We start from the raw sequence: 18,978 nt of genomic DNA, 5'->3' as shown, positions 1-18,978 counted from the left end.
GCTGATACACTTCAAGAGCTTGATAAACAAGTTAGCAATACCATTAAATTGCTAAAATCCCTCGGTTTTTACTGTCCATGACACCAAATCAGTGACAAAACCATCAGAAGTCAAGTTTCTGGGATTTATTCTAAACTCTGTTACAATGGATATCACCATGGTCCCTGATAAAGTTGATAAATTAAAAAATGCATGTAGAAGTCTTTTAAACTATCAGGACCTGTACCCATTAGAGAAGTTACTTCTGTGGTAGGCCTCATGGTTGCCTCATTCCCTGGAGTGTATTATGGACCCCTTTTCTACAGGTCTTTAAAGACTGATAAAACTAATGCACTTAAATCACAAGAATGGAATCTGGATGGGGCAATGACTATCTCACCTCTTGCTCAGAAAGATCTAGAATGGTGGATAAGGGAAAGTGACCTCCTTCCCTGCCCATTAGCCTTACAGCTACCTGAACTAACCCTAAAAAACAGATAGTTCACTTTCGGGTTGGGGTGACGTGATTGAAGGCACTGATTCCATAGCAAAAGGACAGTGGTCACCAGATGAATCGCAAAACCACATTAATTTTCTAGAACTGAAAGCCGTGTTTCTAACACTGAAATCCTTATGCAATCATTTGCATGACAAGGTTATCAAAATTTTATGTGATAATACTACATCAGTCTCCTACCTCCATATGGGAGGTACTCATTCCCCACAATGTAACGATATGGCAAGGGATATCATGCTCTGGTGTAAAGAACGAAGCTTAAAACTGTCTGTTTCCCATTTACCTGGCATTCTTAACACTGAGGCTGACAAAGCAGGCCGGCAACATGACAGTAACACTGAGTGGTCTCCTGCTCTAGCCTCCTTTCAACACCTTACAAACATATGGGGAATGCCACAAATAGACATGTTTCCCTCTAAACTAAACCACAAAGTCCAGAAATATGTAGCCTGGACACCTGACCCAGGTGCCATAGCGATTGATGCCTTTACAATTGACTGGTCACAATATCAACTAATATACTGCTTCCCACCTTTTAGTCTCATAGGCAAAGTCCTTCAGAAACTTCAGTTCAACAAGGTCTCTACAATCCTGATGGTTCCCTATTGGGAAACTCAGTCTTGGTACCCGCGCCAACTTCACATGCTTCAGGACAAGCCAATAAAGATAATAAACAACAGGAAAACACTAACGCTACCTCACAATCCCGAGGAAATACACCCTCTTTACCCAAAACTACAACTCCTTGGCTGTCTTGTGTCAGGCTAGCCCTGACAAAACAAGGCATTACAGGTGAACCACTTGATATTATACTCCAGTCCTGGAGAACAGGGACCCTCAGACAATACCAAACATACATTACCACATGGGTGAAAATTCTGTGAGGAGCATAATGTACACACTGAAACTTCTCACGCAAAAAACTAGTCATGATCATGGCCCTGGTGTCTGCTCAAAGAACACAAACACTACAGTTATTATCTTTGGATAGCATGAATGTACAGTCAGAACACATATCACATACCATAACTTCTTGTCTTAAACAAACCAGAAGCAGCCGGGGGAAGAACAGACATTTGTCTCCCATTATGTTCAAATGTTACGCTCTGGATAAAAAAAACTCTGCATGTTTACTTAGTTAAATGCTTATATTGAAAGAACTGCCTCCCTCCAAAAGGACTCATCAATTGCTTATTTCCTATGCTAACCCTCATGGACCAGTTTCTAGAGACTCCATTGCTAGATGGATTAAACAAAGCATGAAATCTGCAGGCATTGACACTAGTGTTTTTAAAAGTCATAGCACACGATCAGCTTCAACCTCTGCAGACAAAGTGGCAGATGTCCCTATTGAAGATATTATGGCTACAGCCAACAATTTTCCAGAAGCTGTGCTTCCCAGCAAATAACATTCAGTCTTATTTTACTGTTATTGCACATGTTCTATATGGCTTTGCCCATCATTGTACTACATAAAATCTATTGACCACTGTGTAAAAGTTTATGTATGTCATTTTTCATTTGAGGGCTGATTTTGGGAGACTTTGAGCTTTAAAATCTCACATGGCCTCCGATTGTATGCAAATGCGAGATAGAACTGGAAAATTAAACGAAACTTACCTGTAAGTTGAAGTTTAATAGAGATTCTACCATAGCATATGCAGGAATGAGGAGGTCACGTCCCTCCCTATACCCCATAGTACCCTGGGCCTAGGTGTATGCCTTCAACTACATTCTACAAATTCATCCAAAATCCTTTAAAGACTGAGCTCGGATACACATGCTTGCTATCTCACGTGACCTCATTCCTGCAAATGCTACGGTACAATCTCTATCAACCTTCAAATTACAGTTAAGTTTCGTTTAATTTTCCAATTATACCCTAAAAATCCCCTCGTGCACCTATGCCGTATGAATATTTAATTAGAATTCACTCAGCCAAATCCCTCGGACCCAGACCCTGTGAAAGGTGCCATAAAGGCCAGACATACTACTTGTTTTAGAGGAGATAGATGAATGCGACGATGTGCGAGCCAAATTAAACAGTATTGTTGTAAGAATGGAAGACGAACTGAACAAGTTTGATGTTCTGTCGCCAACGAGCCCACCGCCTCCAAGTGTTTACATACCAAGCCCAAGTGCAGTGTCAACAAGCCCTGGGCACGTCAAAATGAAAGCTAAGCTTCCAAAACTGGATGTTAAGAAGTTTAATGGCAGAATTAAGGAATGGCAAGAGTTTTAGGACGTTTCAAAATTCCATTGATAAGAATGACAGCCTCTCAACAGTGGATAACTTCGCGTACTTGCGTAGCTTATTGGTCGAACCTGCGAGATCAACAATTGCTGGATTCGCGTTAACATCAGGAAATTATGCTGAGGCTGTAGAGGTGTTTAAGAAACACTGCGGGAAAAGAGCCGCTATTCAACTGGCCCACGTGAATAATCTACTCAATCTACTGCCAGTTTACAATGAAAAGGATACGCCCCGATTGAGAAAGCTTTAAGATGACTGCAAGGCTCATTTCAAAGGATTAAAGGCTCTCGGAGTGGAGGAAGGTACATTTTCCGCAATAGTAGTGCCTGCTATAATGCAAAAGTTCCCTGAGGCCTTTCAATTAACCATCACTAGCGGAGCCAAATTCTTGGAGTGGTCGATGGAAGAAATGCTGCAAGCATTCATGGGGAGACTTGAACTGAGAGAGGACCACTTTTATACAATATCCACAGGATCGTGAGAGCAACGAACGTATGGAAACAGTAACCAGAGCCGTGATATTCGAAGGAGAGGCAACAGAGGGTATGCAGTAAATTCCAAGATGTTTACAAAACAAGAGACTGAGAACTGTGCATTTTGTCTGGGCAAACACACCCACGAGAACTGTCAGTAGATCAAGGATGTGAGAATGCGTAAGAATATCTTTCTTAGGTTTGCCAGGTGTTTTAAGTGTTTATGTAAGGGCCATCGTGCCCGAGATTGCATTTCTGTCGAGTTATTTAAAAATTGTGACCGCCAGACTGGGGGTCCAGCCATGAATAATTTTGAAGTTGCACCAGATGCCAGACCCGTCGCTACTACTCCCAGTAGCTTGCACATGGATACAAGAGGTCAAGTACCCTGCAAGTCGCCTGCATCACGATTAGAGGGGAAGGTGAACCGCATCAGGTTAGAGTTTCTTTGATGCATGAAGTCATCGCTCCTTTATCACTGCCAGAGCCGCCCATTGCACTCAGCTCACAGTCGTCAGGCAAGATGGGCTTAGGATCAGAACCTTTGGCCAACATTCAAGAGACATAAAAATGAGAGATGTTGTCAAAATAAAGGTAAGTCCGTTAGGTGGACAGAAAGCTATTCAGATAGAGGCCTATGTAGTGCCAGAACTATTTAGCATTCAGAACAACCATGTTGTACTAGTGAGGCATGAGTATCCCCATCTTAAAGACTTTTGGTTTTCTGAGATAAGTAAGGGGGGATGAAGAATTCGTCATTGATGTTTTGATTGGAACAGATTTTACTTGTTACTTTTGTTGCCCAAAGTAACAAGCACCAAGCAGGGTCTTAGGTCTTTTCGGTACTTCGCTGCAAAGACATGGAATGCACTGCCGGATTCCTTTAACACCATGGCTGGCACAAGGGAATTTTTAAGAAGTATTCGTAATGTAGCATTTTAAAATTGTTGTTATTGCAGTTACGTAGCTTTGTAACATTGTAATTTTAATTTGTAATTACACATGTACTGGTACATCACTAATTAGATTGGTTAGATATTTTTAGATTTTTAACATTTTTAGAGTGTTAGCTAAATTCTATCTTTCTTTTGTTTTGCAATTTTATGTTTATTTGTGGGCTTCTTGTAAAGTATCTATTAGCTATGTGGAGTGCCAGGTAAAATAAAGTTCTGTGTTCTGTATTCTGTAAGCCTACAGCTATCAATATAATCTGTAGTTCATAGAAATACCTGAGCTACCTGATGAGAGTGCAATGGCAACAATCGAGCTCTGTGCTAAAATATTTCAAAAGATTGGTGCTAGTGCCTCCAATAACGAAACCGACATAGCACATCATGTTCCGAAGAGACCTGCAAGGAATCAAGATGCAAGCTCTTCATTCAATGCCTTCATATTTAAATTTACCCATCGATTACCCATTGAAGAGATAATGCGGCAAAGAAAAAGAATAACCACAATAGATCCTTCTCAAGTGGATTTGCCACAAGATGCACTTTTCACCTTAACAAGAACTTTCCAACACTTAACGCCAAAGCTACAACAGCTACTCTATGAATCAAAGAAGTGTCAACAAGAACTAAAATTTAAATTTTGCTGGACCAAAGGTGGAGCTGTTCTAATGAGAGCAACCAAAACGTCTCAAATCTTCAAGCTTTATTCTAAGGATGATTTAGCAAAGCTAAGATCTGGCTTAACACTAAGATGTGCTGTGCTATACTATGGTTCTGTATATTGAGTCACGTTTTACGGTCTATAACTTGCATAGTAGTCAGACATGTCTGCATCGTGCAAATGATCACAGGAATGCTTATGGTATGATTAACTATTCTCCTCATCCTGCCATTGCATGAATTAAGAGTAGAGAGAGAGAAAACAAACTACTACTTAAGGAATCACCTTACTATGGGTGCAAAGATATTGCCTCTGCACATCCGCAATTTAATATCAATTTGTTCTCATCCACTCCATTCAGTAATAAACTTTACAAATTTAAGAGATTATTTGACCTTGACCTCTTCCACCTGAACATACCTCCAGGTTAAAGGCTGATAGTTTCGAAAGAAAATGTTTGGGTCTGCGTCGGTGGGAGTAACGAAATAATTTGGATATATCAACAAAGTTGAAATGGTAAATTAGCCACTGTAATGATCACAAAAGCTGACGTTTCGAGCGTTAGCCCTTCGTCAGAGCGAATGACGAAGGGCTAACGCTCGAAATGTCAGCTATTGTAATCATTACAGTGGCTAATTTACCATTTCAACTTTGTTGAAATATCCAAAATACCTCCAGGTTGTTGGGTTAATGTCGACAGCAGTGCCCATACTCACTATAGATCTAATTATTTTTCTCCTCATAATTTCCTTAGGCTAAAACACAGGCTAGCCCAGTCTGATAACCTCTTTTCTATCTTTCATAATAACATTAGAAGTCTTAATAAAAATCTTGAAGACCTACAGAATCAACTACATAATGAGCTTGATACTCATTTTAGTATCGTTGGTGTATCTGAAACTAGAATAGTTAATGGCCCATTTCCATCCAAGATCCTTTGCAGTCGTTTCTTTTTGTTTTGGAATCGTGCTATTGTTAAATGGCAAACTAGGATAGTCATTCACAAACACTATTAAAAAGAAAACCAAAGATTTGGTGAAGAACACAGTAAACAAATTTGCAGCTAAATATTTGAGACTGAAAAATCATAAATCGAGTCTTTGTATAAAACTTGTACAAAGCTTACCTGATGTAGAAGGAAATTGTTCGGCTTCAGCACTAAATAAAATATAAACAGATAACCAATATTGGCCAAAACTGATTTACTTTATGCATTTCAATTATAGAATAATGAGTTGTACAAATGAGATCGCTTACATACATATCTCAGGATCTCAAGTAAAAATCAGTCAAATAATTATTCTCACCTTAAAAAAAATCTCCCCGGAGTCTCTAGTTCCATCGTAGGAACAATGCAATAACATTTCTGCAAAAGCACTGTCTGTAGTCTTACCGGATCCCATGGTTGTTTTCCTTGCCCTCCATTAATCATACACAGACTCTCGAAGTCGAATAACCTTTGCCGAGCCGGGAAGGCTCAGCCTTCCTCTAGACCGCTTCTTCGCTGGCATCAACTTTTCAAATGATGTTTTTCACCGTCATACATGTAAGAATTAAAAACTATTTACCGATATGGATACTACGATAGTTTGTTGTTTGCACATGATTCAAGATGGAACTTTGAAAGCCCTAATTAGTAAGATGGAAGAAGATATCAAAGCAATTCCACAACTACGAGGAAAATAGCATATTTTACATATTGAAAAATGATCCGGGCGCACAAGGCATCTCGGTTGGAAATGGGCCTTTAAGGATAAACCATTACTTTTCTATCCAAATTTACTTGGGTATAATTTTTAACATGTACCAACCTCTATCCGCTGGAGGTGTTGGACTCTACATAAGTGAGTATATCCCCTACAGAATTCTAGGAAAGGAATCTACAACATCTTTTCAAGCCCTATGGTGCGAGTTAAACATTATAAAGGAAAAAATATCAGTTGTTGAGTGGTCTACGGGCAGCACAACTGCCCAGATCATTTCCTAGATTATCTGTCAAGCAAACTTGAAGCTTTTTGCACCCCGAATAAGGAAATTATTCTTCTTGGTGACTTCAATATAGATCTCTTTAAAATTGAGAGCTATGGATATAGTCAAAACCTTTTTTAAACTTTACAGAGTATCCCTTCTCCCAACTACTGATAAACCCACAAGATCTTTGGTAGCTCTGCTACCCTAATTGATAACATTTTCATTAATAGCTTGGGCTAGTTTGTACTGAGTGGCAACATTATGTCTGAGTTAGTGATCATTACTCACAGGTTTGTCTACTATCTAACAAGCTTAAAGATAATTTTAACAGAATAATCTGCAAATGGGATCTTCCACCATTTAACCATACTGATTTTAACTATGATCTTCAGCTAATCACCTGGCCCCCTAATTCTGATGCTGACTGTGCATTTAATGTCTTTAACAATAAGCCTAACAAACTAGTCGATAAGCAGGCACCTTTTAAGATCACCTTTTAAACATAAATCTAAGCTGATGGCAAAGCCTTGGATAACCAAAGGCTTACTCACCTCTATTTATATGAAGAACAAGTTAAACCATCATGGTCAATGGTATGAGTATAAATTATACTGTAATAACCTATCATTAACTCGTTTAAGTAAAAGGAATTACTATAACTCCTTTTTTGAACTGAATGCTAATAATATGAAGGAAACCTGCAAAAGGATTAATAACCTAATATCACCCTTCAAGAAGAAATTTAAACAAATCTCTATTATCAAAACATCCAGTGGCAGTCTCTCGACTGACCCTACTGAAATTTCTAATGTGCTTAACCCATTAATGGCCGCAGCTTTTGTGGAAAACTGTGTTTTGAAGCTAGTCGAGCAGATTTCAGGTCACTGTTGTGGTTTTAAAACCTCAAACTTACCAAAAACCCCTTGACAGCTCGTGCACTCGACGGCCTTTCGATCCAAATGCAAAATGGCGGCCTGAAAATCTCGGGCACGCACAGAAAGCAAAATTTCAACAGAGTTTTTGGGTTGAAAAGTCATGCCTCACTTACAACTTTTACTTTTCTCTCTTTCGCCTGCCCTTTTATTCCTCTCTCCTTGCCTGAAGTTTCTCCTCACTTGCTGGAAATTGAGTAGGCTTCATTTTGGTGGAGATTTTTCAGAAACTACTCATTATTTTCAAAGCACATGCTCGGAAAGGTGGGTGGGTAATGAAACACGATTTTCATGCAGATTTTCAGGTCAAAGTGACACAGTTTTTTGGCTCTTCCTCCAATCTCCTTCACTCAATTGCACTCATTCTGGTATCGTCTGTAAGATATTTTCAACCTGTTCAAGTACGCGCTCCAATTCGTGCTCCAGGGTTAAAAGTGATGACGTCACAAGGTGTAGAAAGGGTGTGGGTCCTCATGGGCGCATATGGGTGCAGTGGATGTCAATAGGTTGATGAGCATTTTTCTAGTGTTGGACATAACCTTGCTTCCCAATTACCACCCTCAAAGCACTCATTCAACGAGTATCTGTCTAATAATCATTTGCCAAATTCTTTTAATTTTGAACCCATCATCCCCACTGATATCAGTGCCCAAATTCAGGCCTAGCCTCTTTCCAAGTCTTATGGCATGTTCTCTTGTCCTGTTAAACTTCTAAAAGGCTGTAAACACATTATTAGCCAGCCTCTGGCTAACATTTGCAATTTATCTGTTATGCAAGGTAAACACCCTAGCAAATTAAAACTTGCAAAGATTGTGCCAGTTTATAAAGATGATGATGAGTCCTGTGCCAGCAACTACAGACTTATTTCTGTTGCCTATTTTCAATAGAATATTGTCCCATTATTTCCTCTGTATGTTGACACAAGACTTTGTCCGAATCACTGCGGGGGTCAAATTTTAGTGATGTCATATCCATGCAGCACCATTGTGGCTGCAGCTAAGATTTTGAACACTCCTCTGGATCAGTTTTCTGCCACTGATAAAACTGGAACATTTAAGAACTTGACATCTATGTTGAATTTCTTAAATTTTACATTTTAATCGTGATCTACTCTTAGTTTTAATAATTTTTTAATTGTATAAATATGTTTATATAGGTTTTTACTCGAAATGTTCTTTTTCTGTTATTATTTCTAGTTTACCTATTTATTTTTCATGGCATGTCTGTAAAGTAGCTAATTAGCTAAGAACATTTCACCACGTTAAATAAAGGATATTGTATATTGTAACCTGATGAAGACTACATTTGGCCAGGACAATTTGAGGCACTGGTTAAGCCGGAAAGCAAACTCCAGGCTCCCAAAATACTGTTTGGTATGCACATTTGAGCACATCCACATGGAATTTGCACACTAAAATGCTGTATTATTAATATTATTATTATTGTTATTATTATTTCAAAGAGTGCAAGCTATACTGGATAATAGGATGGCCTCATTGCTTTGGTGTTAAGCAGACAGATCAGGCACCTATTCACTCACAACGGACGGGTCATTCTGAAGAGAGAGTCTGGATGTACCAGTGCCCGTCCAGGCCCACAATTCCAAAAAAAGTCACAAGCGTATCGAATCACAGACACACGAAGGTCCATTCACAAAAAAGTTCATGAGAATTCCTTGGCTGGAGAAAAAGGAGAAAAACAAGCAAGCAAACAAAAAAAAAACAGACAATAGACGATGTTGTACCAGTTTCTAGTAGTTTGCTTAAGTTCACTCTCACTCTGATCAGCCAATTAAACAAGCATATTGTAAACCTGATCAAGTTAAGGCTGCAGTATATCTAAAAGCCACATATTCCAGTTCATGGAAAAATTAAAGATCCCTTGTGGATTGGCAAGAGTGTGGGTACATATATGTCTATCATTATTTTTTCCCAGTAAATACATTCAAGACTCTTGTGAGACCAATCCTGGAATACACTTCCCCAATATGGTGCCCTTACCTAGTTAAAAATATTGTTCTCTTGGAGAAAGTTCAGAGAAGAGCCTCTTGATTGGCTTTAGGTCAGCAAAGGGATGAGATGTCATATGAAAATTGTTGTGAAATGTTGCATTGGTCGATGTTGACTGATAGAAGGCTATATTTTTCCTTGGTAGAATGCTATAAACTTGTATTCGGGCTGAATGGCCTTCATTTTTGTTTTTTTTTTTTTTAATTTGCTTAAAAACGTACTAGGTCCAACCACAATTACAAACTGCAGGTTAAATTGGAAAAATGTAATTGTTTATAAATACTCTTTTTTTGTTAAAATCACTCCTGAATGGAATGACCTGCCCGCCAATATCATTGAGATAGGTAACTTAACACGTTTCAAAACAGCTCTTAAATTATACATGCATATTTCTTAGGTTTTTATCCATCTTAGACTTTTATCGTAAGCATACATTTTTAAATTTTATTTCTTTTGAAGTTTATTTACATAGGGTTAACCTCTAAAACTTCCTTTTTAGGGTATTATTTGTGTTGTTTATTCCTTGATACCTTAAATAAAGTAGGTATGTATGTATGTATGTACAGCGTTACTGTGACACCATATATTAGTCATAGCTAGGCTCAAAGTGACTACTGGGTCTTTGGTTGAATTCTGCACAACCTTCCAGGAATAGATGTAAAATCTTCACAGTTCTGTTGGTGAAAAAAGGCCTGGGACAGTGGTTTTGACTTCACATGGCATGACACGGTGTTTAAAAACCAGAGCTGTATTAGTATCAAGCTGTTGCCATCGAGTTCAACTGGTAAATGAATTGGAGGAGATCTCTTAAAGCATGACTGCAGCTCCTTACATTTGGATGGATTGAGCTGCAGGCAGTTCTCCTGAGACCAGGTGCTAATAAAGTCAACAGCTTGCTGAAGTGCACTTTGTTTGGATGGTAGTAGTATTTCCGAAACAGTAAAGTCAATCAGATGATGGGTCAATATCAGATGGAAGGAAGCAAATATTTATTTACTCCTTGCAGAAAGTATGCACTCTTAAAGTGCATATGACAAGTTTTTTTTTTCGACAGATTCTAGTTGCTTATATCGTCTTTAATATACTTGAGGAATTTGGGAGCAATCCGGTAAATATAAGTACTGAATTTTTTCATTTGAATCGCTGTCACCGCTTGAATTTTTTTTACCGCCACTTCGCTCGGCCAGACCACTAAATAACTAACCTCGTGACGTCACATGGTGTGTAACACTACAGCAATGGCGGACTCCAGTCGAAAGCGTAAAGGAGGGAAAAGATGTGTCGCTGGAGCACCAAATAAGACGAGTTGTAGCAATAATTCATACACACCTGGTATAACGATGCATCAGTTCCCTTCTAATCCAGAAATAAGATCGAAATGGGTGAAATTTGTCCAAGTACATAGACCAGAAGACTTCAAGGAACCCGTGAATAAACATGCTTGCTTGTGCTCTGCACACTTCGAAGATTCATGTTTTACCCGAGATCTTACTATCGTTGAAAGCATGAGCGAACAAAACTTGCGCCGAGTGTTAATGAAGGGTTCAGTGCCAACGAGAGATACGACAAAAGCTCCAACGACTCCGATTTTAACTCGAAGGGAGAAAAGACAGGTAAGATAGTTTTGCACATAAGGAGGTACTCCGACGTGTGGTCAAAAGCTTATATTCTAGTGTGTATTGTTTTTTTTTTAGATAAAACGAGATGTACTGAAAAGTCTTGACGTTTATGATCCCGTCAATAAACGGAGAAAAGTTGTGGAGGAAGAAATATACTCAGAAGAAACGACAGAGAGTGTGGAAGGAAATCAAATATCAGTTGATATGGCTACATCGCCTACAAGCTCCACCGTAACAACAGTGATACCACACCCGCCAGAAACACCAAGAAACAGCCTTGTTATTTCTCCAAGTATGCCAACAACAAGTACACCAGCAACAAGTACATCAACAACAAGCACACCTAGATCGTGTAAAGAATGCCTGAGAAGGTCGCAAAATTGTAGAAATCTCAGAAAAGCCAATATAAAGTTGAAACGAAAAGTTGCAGAACTAAGGCATTTGACCAAAGAACTAAAAAGCGTAAGTAGTGACGCCCAAAAGTGGACCCTACAGAGATTTATACAATGCCTTGATTCTACTGTGTTTGGCTGGTGTGATTCGTTTAATAACTTTATGTGACATATTGATCTGAAAGCTATTTCTTTTTCCCTTGGAATGAACACTCACGATTGTAGCTCAAACTATTAGTGCACTCAGTTTCTAATTAGTCCACACATGCAGAAAGGATATTTATTAAAGTATTTGTATATTAATCGTGGTTATCGTTTTGTATTTCAAGAGAGCTCTTGAGACCAAAACTGAAGTAGAAACTGAAGAAGAATCATCTGTAGAAACAGAACCACAGAAACCTTACTCTGAAGAAACCCTGCACTATCACGAAGAACCAACTGACCCAGAAAGCTACAATGATGATGAGGATGAGAAAGATAAGGATTGGGCAAATGCTTCAGTGGAGGAAAGCACAGAGGACGAGGGTAAAGAGGATGAAGAGGATCAATTGAATGGCAATGAAATCAGGTAATTAAAATAATGCTACTATCTGCCCCATACAGTAAGCATGGTGCAGAACAAAAATGTACCAATTGTTTTTCACTTGCAGATATAGCAAATGAATACCACTATCCGGGAAGCCTGTGAATGAGCCTCATGGTGCATTCATTCTTATACTGATGTCTAATTGCTCTTTGACCTTTTAACATATAGTCAGGCTCTCCTACAATATTACTATATATTCAATTTTTGTTTTGTTTTCCTGCAGAGTAGATCCAGACCAACCAAAGGAACTACAACCCAAATTTATTGTTTTTTATTGGAAGCTTGTTAGTCTCTTCACCATGTTTTGCTTTAACTGCAAAGAGACTAAGCCATCTGTTAAAGCTAAGAAGTATGGAACTATGGTCACCGTAACCCAAGAATGTACGAAATGCAATAATGCATTTGAATGGAGATCTCAACCTCTGCTCAATGGGATTCCATTTGGAAACATACTATTGAGCTTTGGCATTTTAATGGCAGGAGCTTCAATAAACAAAACCCTGCTTATATTCAAGCATCTGGGTTTGTGTGTCCACTCAGCAAGGGCCTTTTTTAGGCATCAAAGGGATTACCTGTTCCCAGCAGTCCTTTGCCACTGGGAAGACTACAGGTGCAAACTAGTAGAGCAACTAAAGAAGATGAAAAATACAACATGGTCGGGAGATGGCAGATTCGATTCGATGGGCCATTCAGCCAAATACGGTGCCTACACCATGATGTGTACTACAATAATGAAAATTGTTCACTTTGAAATTGTACAGGTATTTTATTTATCTGTTTAGCTGCAATAAAGAAATTTGTGCACAATTAGATTTATGGCTTGAAATGCAGTTTGACCAGCATGGAATATTAGAGGTCATAATCAAATGCTATTACTATACTTGTATCATGTTTGCATGGCATATATGTGATTTCTGTCCATTCTACATTTTTCAGGCAAATGAAACTGGGGGAAGTCAGCAAACTGAGTTAGAGGGGTGCAAGAGAAGCTTTGGGTTCCTCAAAAAGATTGGCTTGAAAGTACCAGTATTTATTTCTGACCGCCACAGAGGGATTGCAAAGTGGATCCGCACCTCTTGTTCAGGTACAGCTCATTTTTATGACATCTGGCATGTTGCTCGATCAGTCTCAAAAAAGTTGCTCAAAGTTGGAAAGGAAAAAGGCTGTGACATAATCAATTCATGGGTAAAAGGAATAAGAAGACATCTATATTGGTGTGCAACCTCAACAAGAACAGGGTTTGGCTCTATGATTGTAGCCAAATGGACATCATTCCTACGTCATGTTGCTAATAGGCATAAAGCACACCCAGATGCCCTTTTCAAGAACTGCAGCCATGGTAAACTAAAACCCAGAAAGTGGATCAAGATAGGTAACTATAAAGTACTTCAGTGATTTGTAGATTCCTATTACACACTGTACTAAAACAGAAAAAGTATTGATAAGAATGGTCCCAATATAGAGAATCAATGTGTTGCTTAGAAAAATATGCCAAGTGAGTATATTGACTTTTTAGTGCATGCCACAAAAAAAAAAAAAAAAAAAAAGAAATGTATGTAATAACCAGGGGCTGCTTGTATGAATGGTGGAAACATTTTAAGATTGTTTTTTTTTTTGGGTTTTTTTTTTTTTCAGGAACAGCAGCCTACCAGAAGTTGAGCAGCATATTATCCAAGAAGATGCTTTTAAATGATATTAAAAATCTTTCATCTGAGGCTCAAACAAGCTGTTTGGAAGGCTTTCATGCTACGCTCAACCACTGGCATCCAAAAATGATTTGCTTTTCCTGGTTGGGAACATATTGTAGGTAAAGCACTATGTGAATTTAGTTCAGTTCTCAGTTCTATAAGGATGGTTGAAAACAATGCTTTATTCGATGCATGGGAATTTTCTGGTATTGATCATCATTATTTGGTCATTTATAGATTTGATTAATTCTTATTTTTCAATATTTCTATTGAAATAATATCTAAAGCTTATAAAGCACTTATACATGTCAGTTCTACATGCTGTGATACAAAACAAAAATAAGAGAATTTTCTTTTTTTGGCAGACATGCCCTGGCAGTACTTCATTTCAACGAAAACCTCCAACGAGAACCTCAAATATCCAAAAGTGGTGAAAAATATGTAAAAGTGTGCTTTCCCAAAAACAAAGTTGGCGATGAAGTTGTAAGAGATGTCAAGGTTGCCCCCACCTATGGTAATTGTGAAACCTTTTAAAAATATGTTAGTGATTCTAACTGGCAGTAATATTTATCTCTGCAAGGTCTTTTTCATGGTTCTCACCTGTAAGAACATAATTGCCCTGTATTGGTACGTCCATATATGGAAGTTGGGCTACAGCATACAGACAGATGCATATGGTTCAGACAAAAGATGCGACTTTATCTAAAAATGCTGATGAATTGTACATATGACTTCTCTACAGGTTATGTTTCTGAGATTCTAAAGGTGGCTCAAAATCTTTCAAAACAAAAAAGGTCTGCTATTTTTAAAAAGTACCAGGCCATAGCACCAGGATCCCTAACTGAACAGTTCACCACAAGAAAAAGCAAATCTGAAGCAGTCAGAGAAAAAGAGAATAGAATGCAGAAACCAAACACTCTTTACCCTTCAGGTAATTATATAGGAGAAATAGCATGGGCACACAGAACTATGAATAAGTACAGCAAACAAACGAGACATCTATCTAACAAGAGAAGTAATGCACTCGAGGAACACTAATTCTGATGATCTGGAAATGTTTGTTAGAGTCATTTCAAGAAAACTGTTAAATAGTTGGCTAACTAACAGTTAGATAATTACTAAACTAAATTTAGGCCAACTATAGAACAGTTCTTGGAATATGCTATTCACACACACACATATATATAAACTATGTCATGTAAAAGTATAATTTAATATCAACTCTTGGGCATAAACTTACTTTATTGTTTACTATTTAGAAACCAAACAACTTGAAATGCAAAAGGCTGAGCAAGAAAAGAAAAAGAAGACTTCAAAAGGAGGCAATAAAGTGAAGATAAATAAGAAAACAACAAAATGAAATCTTGAAATTTTATAAATATCTTTATATGCAATGTCAAAGGTATAGAAAGGTCTTCTTTGATGTGCATCAAATTAGATAAATAATAATGGAATAAAGGTTCATTTTTGTTTAGTTTGTAGTAATTGGATAATTCGCATGTTTCAGAGGGAAGATGTACTTAATATGGAGGAAGTATATTTGTCTGTAGCATTGGAACAAAGGAGACATTATTATATAAAATAATTTAAGGATAGAGGATTAGATAAAATTTCACTTTAGTGTCCTGGTTGTTCATCTTCAACAGGCTTGTAACCTCTTTTGTGGCTTGAAGGATACTTGTTCCTAACAGCACTATATACGCAGGCACATAATGGTCTTCGGTTATCCCAACCCATGAAGCCACAAAGCCATCTAATCAACCATCGATACGCAACTGATCTAAGAAATCTACACAGAGAGAAGAAAATGAAACTATTAATTTTCTGAGAAACAAAAGAGTCACAACAAATTGAAATAGACCTTGAGACGGTTTTGGAAGCCATCTTGACGGGTAGGCAAAGCGGTCAGAAATTACAGTGTTTGTATGGGAATCCCATGGCAAAAAACTTTTTACAAAATCAAATTTTACGCAATTTATGAATCGCAACGTTAAAGTACTGAGTAGAAGATTGTATTCACCTAGTTTGAAGAATGCAGGTTGGATACAAGATTCTCAGCTAATTTTCCATACATTTGTCTGTAACTTTTCGCAGGGTAGAAAGGGCGGCGCGCAAAAGATTTACAGACAAATGTGTGGAAATTAGAAAAATTAACTGAGCGTCTTGTATCAAACCTACAATCTTCAAACTTGGTGAATAAAATCTTCTACTCGGTGTTTTAACGTTGCGATTCATGAATTGCGTAAAATTTGATTCTGGGAAAAGTTATTTGCCATGGGATTCCCATACAAAACCTGTAATTTCTGACGGCTTTGCCTACCCGTCAAGATGGGTTTTAAAACTGTCAAGGGCTATTATCATTCAACTATATTTTCTGCTGAACTGATTAAGAAAGCAACTTTTGTTTTAATAACACGTTTTAAGATTATTATCCTGTGATATATGCGATAGATTTGGAGCATACGTAATTTACTGTACTCACTCGTTTTGCGTAGAACCGGTTTGTCGGCGATAGCGTAATAATGGCCCCACTTGCATCAGTACTGTCGGGTTGATCAAGGCTGAGAAATCTTCGTGTTGTGTTATACACTTTATATTCTCTATAGAACCATCAAACACTAATTTACCGATGGCATTTATTACTTCATGACAGCAACGAAACTCCATTGCGTCCTCCAAAGCTTCGCCATGACAGTGTTGACATTTGCACCTAGAAACATCGAGAATCGCTTAGAGATCATTGTAATATACTCCATAAAAACTATGACATAAGGTTCTTACCATTCGTTAACGTTAATCTGGCCTTCAAATCGAGCCTCTAAAGTAGATGGTCGAAGGCCATCGACGTCTGTTTCTTCGTCTCCGTCTTCTGGATCTTGATCGCTATCGCTGGCTAGCGGTTCGTCTTGATATGGCTCCTCTACCATATTTTCTTCTTCGGAATTGCCTAATTCTGCGCGAGATGATGAGCTTGAAGATTCTGAGTGGTCGGATTCATTACAGGATTCGTCTGAATCACTAAAACTCTGGAGGTTTTCTCTGGACATGTTCGATTCGTTTTAGTATTCTTAGGAAAGGTACACCATATGACATCACGCATAAATTAACTTACAAATATTCATTACCAGGCTCCGGTAAGATAATGGCCGAAACTAGCGCAGTTTTGAAGGGAAAAAAGTATATTAAATTTCTTTACAGAACAAATCTAAATATTTCAGGCGTGAACCAAAGACTATAAACTAAGAAAATTCATCGAAAAAAAAAACTTGTCATATGCACTTTAACGGCTCCATTTCAACCTGTGATGTTGAGTGCAGCAGAGGATATATTCATAGACGTTACTTATACAAGCAACGACTTCTCTCCATACCTCCCAAACGTTGTGTCTTTCAATGATGAAACATGCGTCAAAAATGTGGTTGCAAGAGTTTTGTGTAGTAGGCAAGACAGTGAGACAAACGTGAAGTCCATCACCACAAATTCTCAAAAAGTGACAGCTCACTGTGTCCAATTCGCGAATAGCAATAATCTTTAAATTATTATTTTAAATTATAATTTAAATTTTAAATTATTAAAAGATCTATCCTGGCTGACACTGCTGCAGACCTTCCATCTTCCGAGTGAAGAATTTCCCAGAGTGTCACCAGGGTATGCAAAGTTCACTAGCAGCGAACAGTTAACAGTCTCCAAGCTAGTTTGCTTGAATGATAGTGAATCTTGCATATTAAAGCCCCGGATTGCAAAATTGAAGACGAGGGTGAGAAAGGAAATGTTCTCTTGCTTTTCAATGTGCTCTCTGGCTCCAGGAAATTAACAGAAGCAAGAAAATTTCTTCGCAACCAATTTTCAGCATTTGACACCATCAACAACAAGGACTGGACAAAACTCAAGCACTGGAGTAAATGGTGGTGCCATGGAAATCACCTGGCTATGTTTATAAGGGCTTTTGAAGAAAACGATGACACTAATTACGAACAGGAACCTAGCACTGCCAATCCCATTGAATCGTTAAACCCTATTCCAGCAGCTCCTCCAATTAAGGGAGTAATTGCTCCCCCAACTTTGACTGACTTGTATGGTATTTCATTTCTTTCGATTTCCTCCAATCATGCACCGAGTTTGGTAAAAGACGGTCGAATGTAGCGCTCACACGGCTCACTTCAAATTTCAAATTTCACTTGTGAAGACGGCATCTTCATCTAAGCAAACACATTTCAGTAATGTCTCGGCCGACGAGCCATTTGAAGAGTTATTTAATGACGAAAACTTAACTGATGGAATGGACGGTGGAGAAGAAAGCGATCTAGTTCGGCAGTTAGCGAATGAGAGTATGGAATCGAGGTAAGAAGTTTATACATGCCATCACGAAATCGTTGCCATCAAACACATGGTCTCGATATGCTAAGTTGTTTGCCTTAGGTTGCCCTTTTCTCATTAACTTCTCGGGTAGTTCTTCAAATTTCATTACAAATTGATCTGTGCGACTCCAAAGAAGAGTAATTTAAGCCGAGAGCACGTTTTAAGCGATAAGATGCAATGCGACTCAAAAGTGTTATTGTCACCCCGTCCGATAAGCTGCTCCATTGAGTGCGTAGTCTTGAAATCCAAAGTTGTTCGCCTCAGGTTGCCTTTTCTGTTTGATTTCTCGTGTAGTTCTTTAAATTGATCTATGGGACTCCCAAAGAACCATAATTTACAACAAGAGCATGTTTTTAAAGATAAGACGCGATGCGATTAAAAATATTTCTAATGCGCTATTAGATCAAGTGTAACTGAAACCTCGTTTGACCAACTGTCACTATGGAAATGCATTATTCGGTTTCATCAGTTACGTGCGATCTATTAGCGATTTAGCAATTTAGTTTTGTATCGTTCTTTTATTTGATCAGTTTAGAGTAACACACGGAATATCAACATTGCATACTTGAGATTTTTAGCAAAGGAGAC

General features: G+C 38.2%; 2 protein-coding genes across 5 annotated transcripts; one reads left to right on the top strand and one right to left on the bottom strand.

Moving 5' to 3' along the window:
- Positions 1–10,787: 10,787 nt before the first annotated feature.
- On the top strand, positions 10,788–15,505 carry LOC148717657 (uncharacterized). 4 transcript variants are annotated; one of them, XM_088743134.1, is made up of 9 exons: positions 10,796–11,359; positions 11,441–11,827; positions 12,087–12,325; positions 12,567–13,104; positions 13,280–13,715; positions 13,979–14,150; positions 14,397–14,545; positions 14,774–14,962; positions 15,291–15,505. In XM_088743134.1, the coding sequence occupies exons 1-9, from the start codon at positions 10,964–10,966 to the stop codon at positions 15,389–15,391; spliced, it is 2,607 nt and encodes an 868-aa protein (XP_088599260.1). In that variant the 5' UTR covers positions 10,796–10,963; the 3' UTR covers positions 15,392–15,505. The 4 variants fall into 4 exon arrangements, 3 of the variants coding, with proteins under 3 accessions (XP_088599261.1, XP_088599259.1, XP_088599260.1); XR_015994633.1 differs by lacking the exon at positions 15,291–15,505 and having other exon boundaries at positions 10,790–11,359; positions 13,979–14,146; XM_088743133.1 differs by having other exon boundaries at positions 10,794–11,359; positions 14,774–15,505.
- LOC111338366 (uncharacterized) lies at positions 15,226–17,120 on the bottom strand. Its single transcript, XM_088743136.1, has 3 exons — positions 16,813–17,120; positions 16,514–16,741; positions 15,226–15,820 (listed from the first exon to the last, which is right to left on the bottom strand). The coding sequence occupies exons 1-3, from the start codon at positions 17,076–17,078 to the stop codon at positions 15,649–15,651; spliced, it is 666 nt and encodes a 221-aa protein (XP_088599262.1). The 5' UTR covers positions 17,079–17,120; the 3' UTR covers positions 15,226–15,648.
- Between the last annotated feature and the right edge of the window lie 1,858 nt (positions 17,121–18,978).

This window comes from Stylophora pistillata, chromosome 13, assembly GCF_964205215.1.
Source record: "Stylophora pistillata chromosome 13, jaStyPist1.2, whole genome shotgun sequence".
Classification (NCBI taxonomy): domain Eukaryota; kingdom Metazoa; phylum Cnidaria; class Anthozoa; order Scleractinia; family Pocilloporidae; genus Stylophora; species Stylophora pistillata.
The sequence above is the reverse complement of the archived record's forward strand: the minus strand, read 5'-3'. Positions and strand labels throughout refer to the sequence as shown.

Bases quoted from the DNA above. Each gene is read 5' to 3' on its own strand.
- LOC148717657 (XM_088743133.1), top strand. From the start codon at position 10,964: ATGGTGTGTAACACTACAGCAATGGCGGACTCCAGTCGAAAGCGTAAA. The intron at 13,105-13,279 runs GTATTTTATTTA...TACATTTTTCAG, and splicing joins TTCACTTTGAAATTGTACAG to GCAAATGAAACTGGGGGAAG. The intron at 14,151-14,396 runs GTAAAGCACTAT...TTTTTTTGGCAG, and splicing joins TGGTTGGGAACATATTGTAG to ACATGCCCTGGCAGTACTTC.
- LOC111338366 (XM_088743136.1), bottom strand. From the start codon at position 17,078: ATGTCCAGAGAAAACCTCCAGAGTTTTAGTGATTCAGACGAATCCTGT. The intron at 16,742-16,812 runs GTAAGAACCTTA...CGATGTTTCTAG, and splicing joins CAGATTAACGTTAACGAATG to GTGCAAATGTCAACACTGTC. The intron at 15,821-16,513 runs GTGAGTACAGTA...CTCTCTGTGTAG, and splicing joins ACCGGTTCTACGCAAAACGA to ATTTCTTAGATCAGTTGCGT.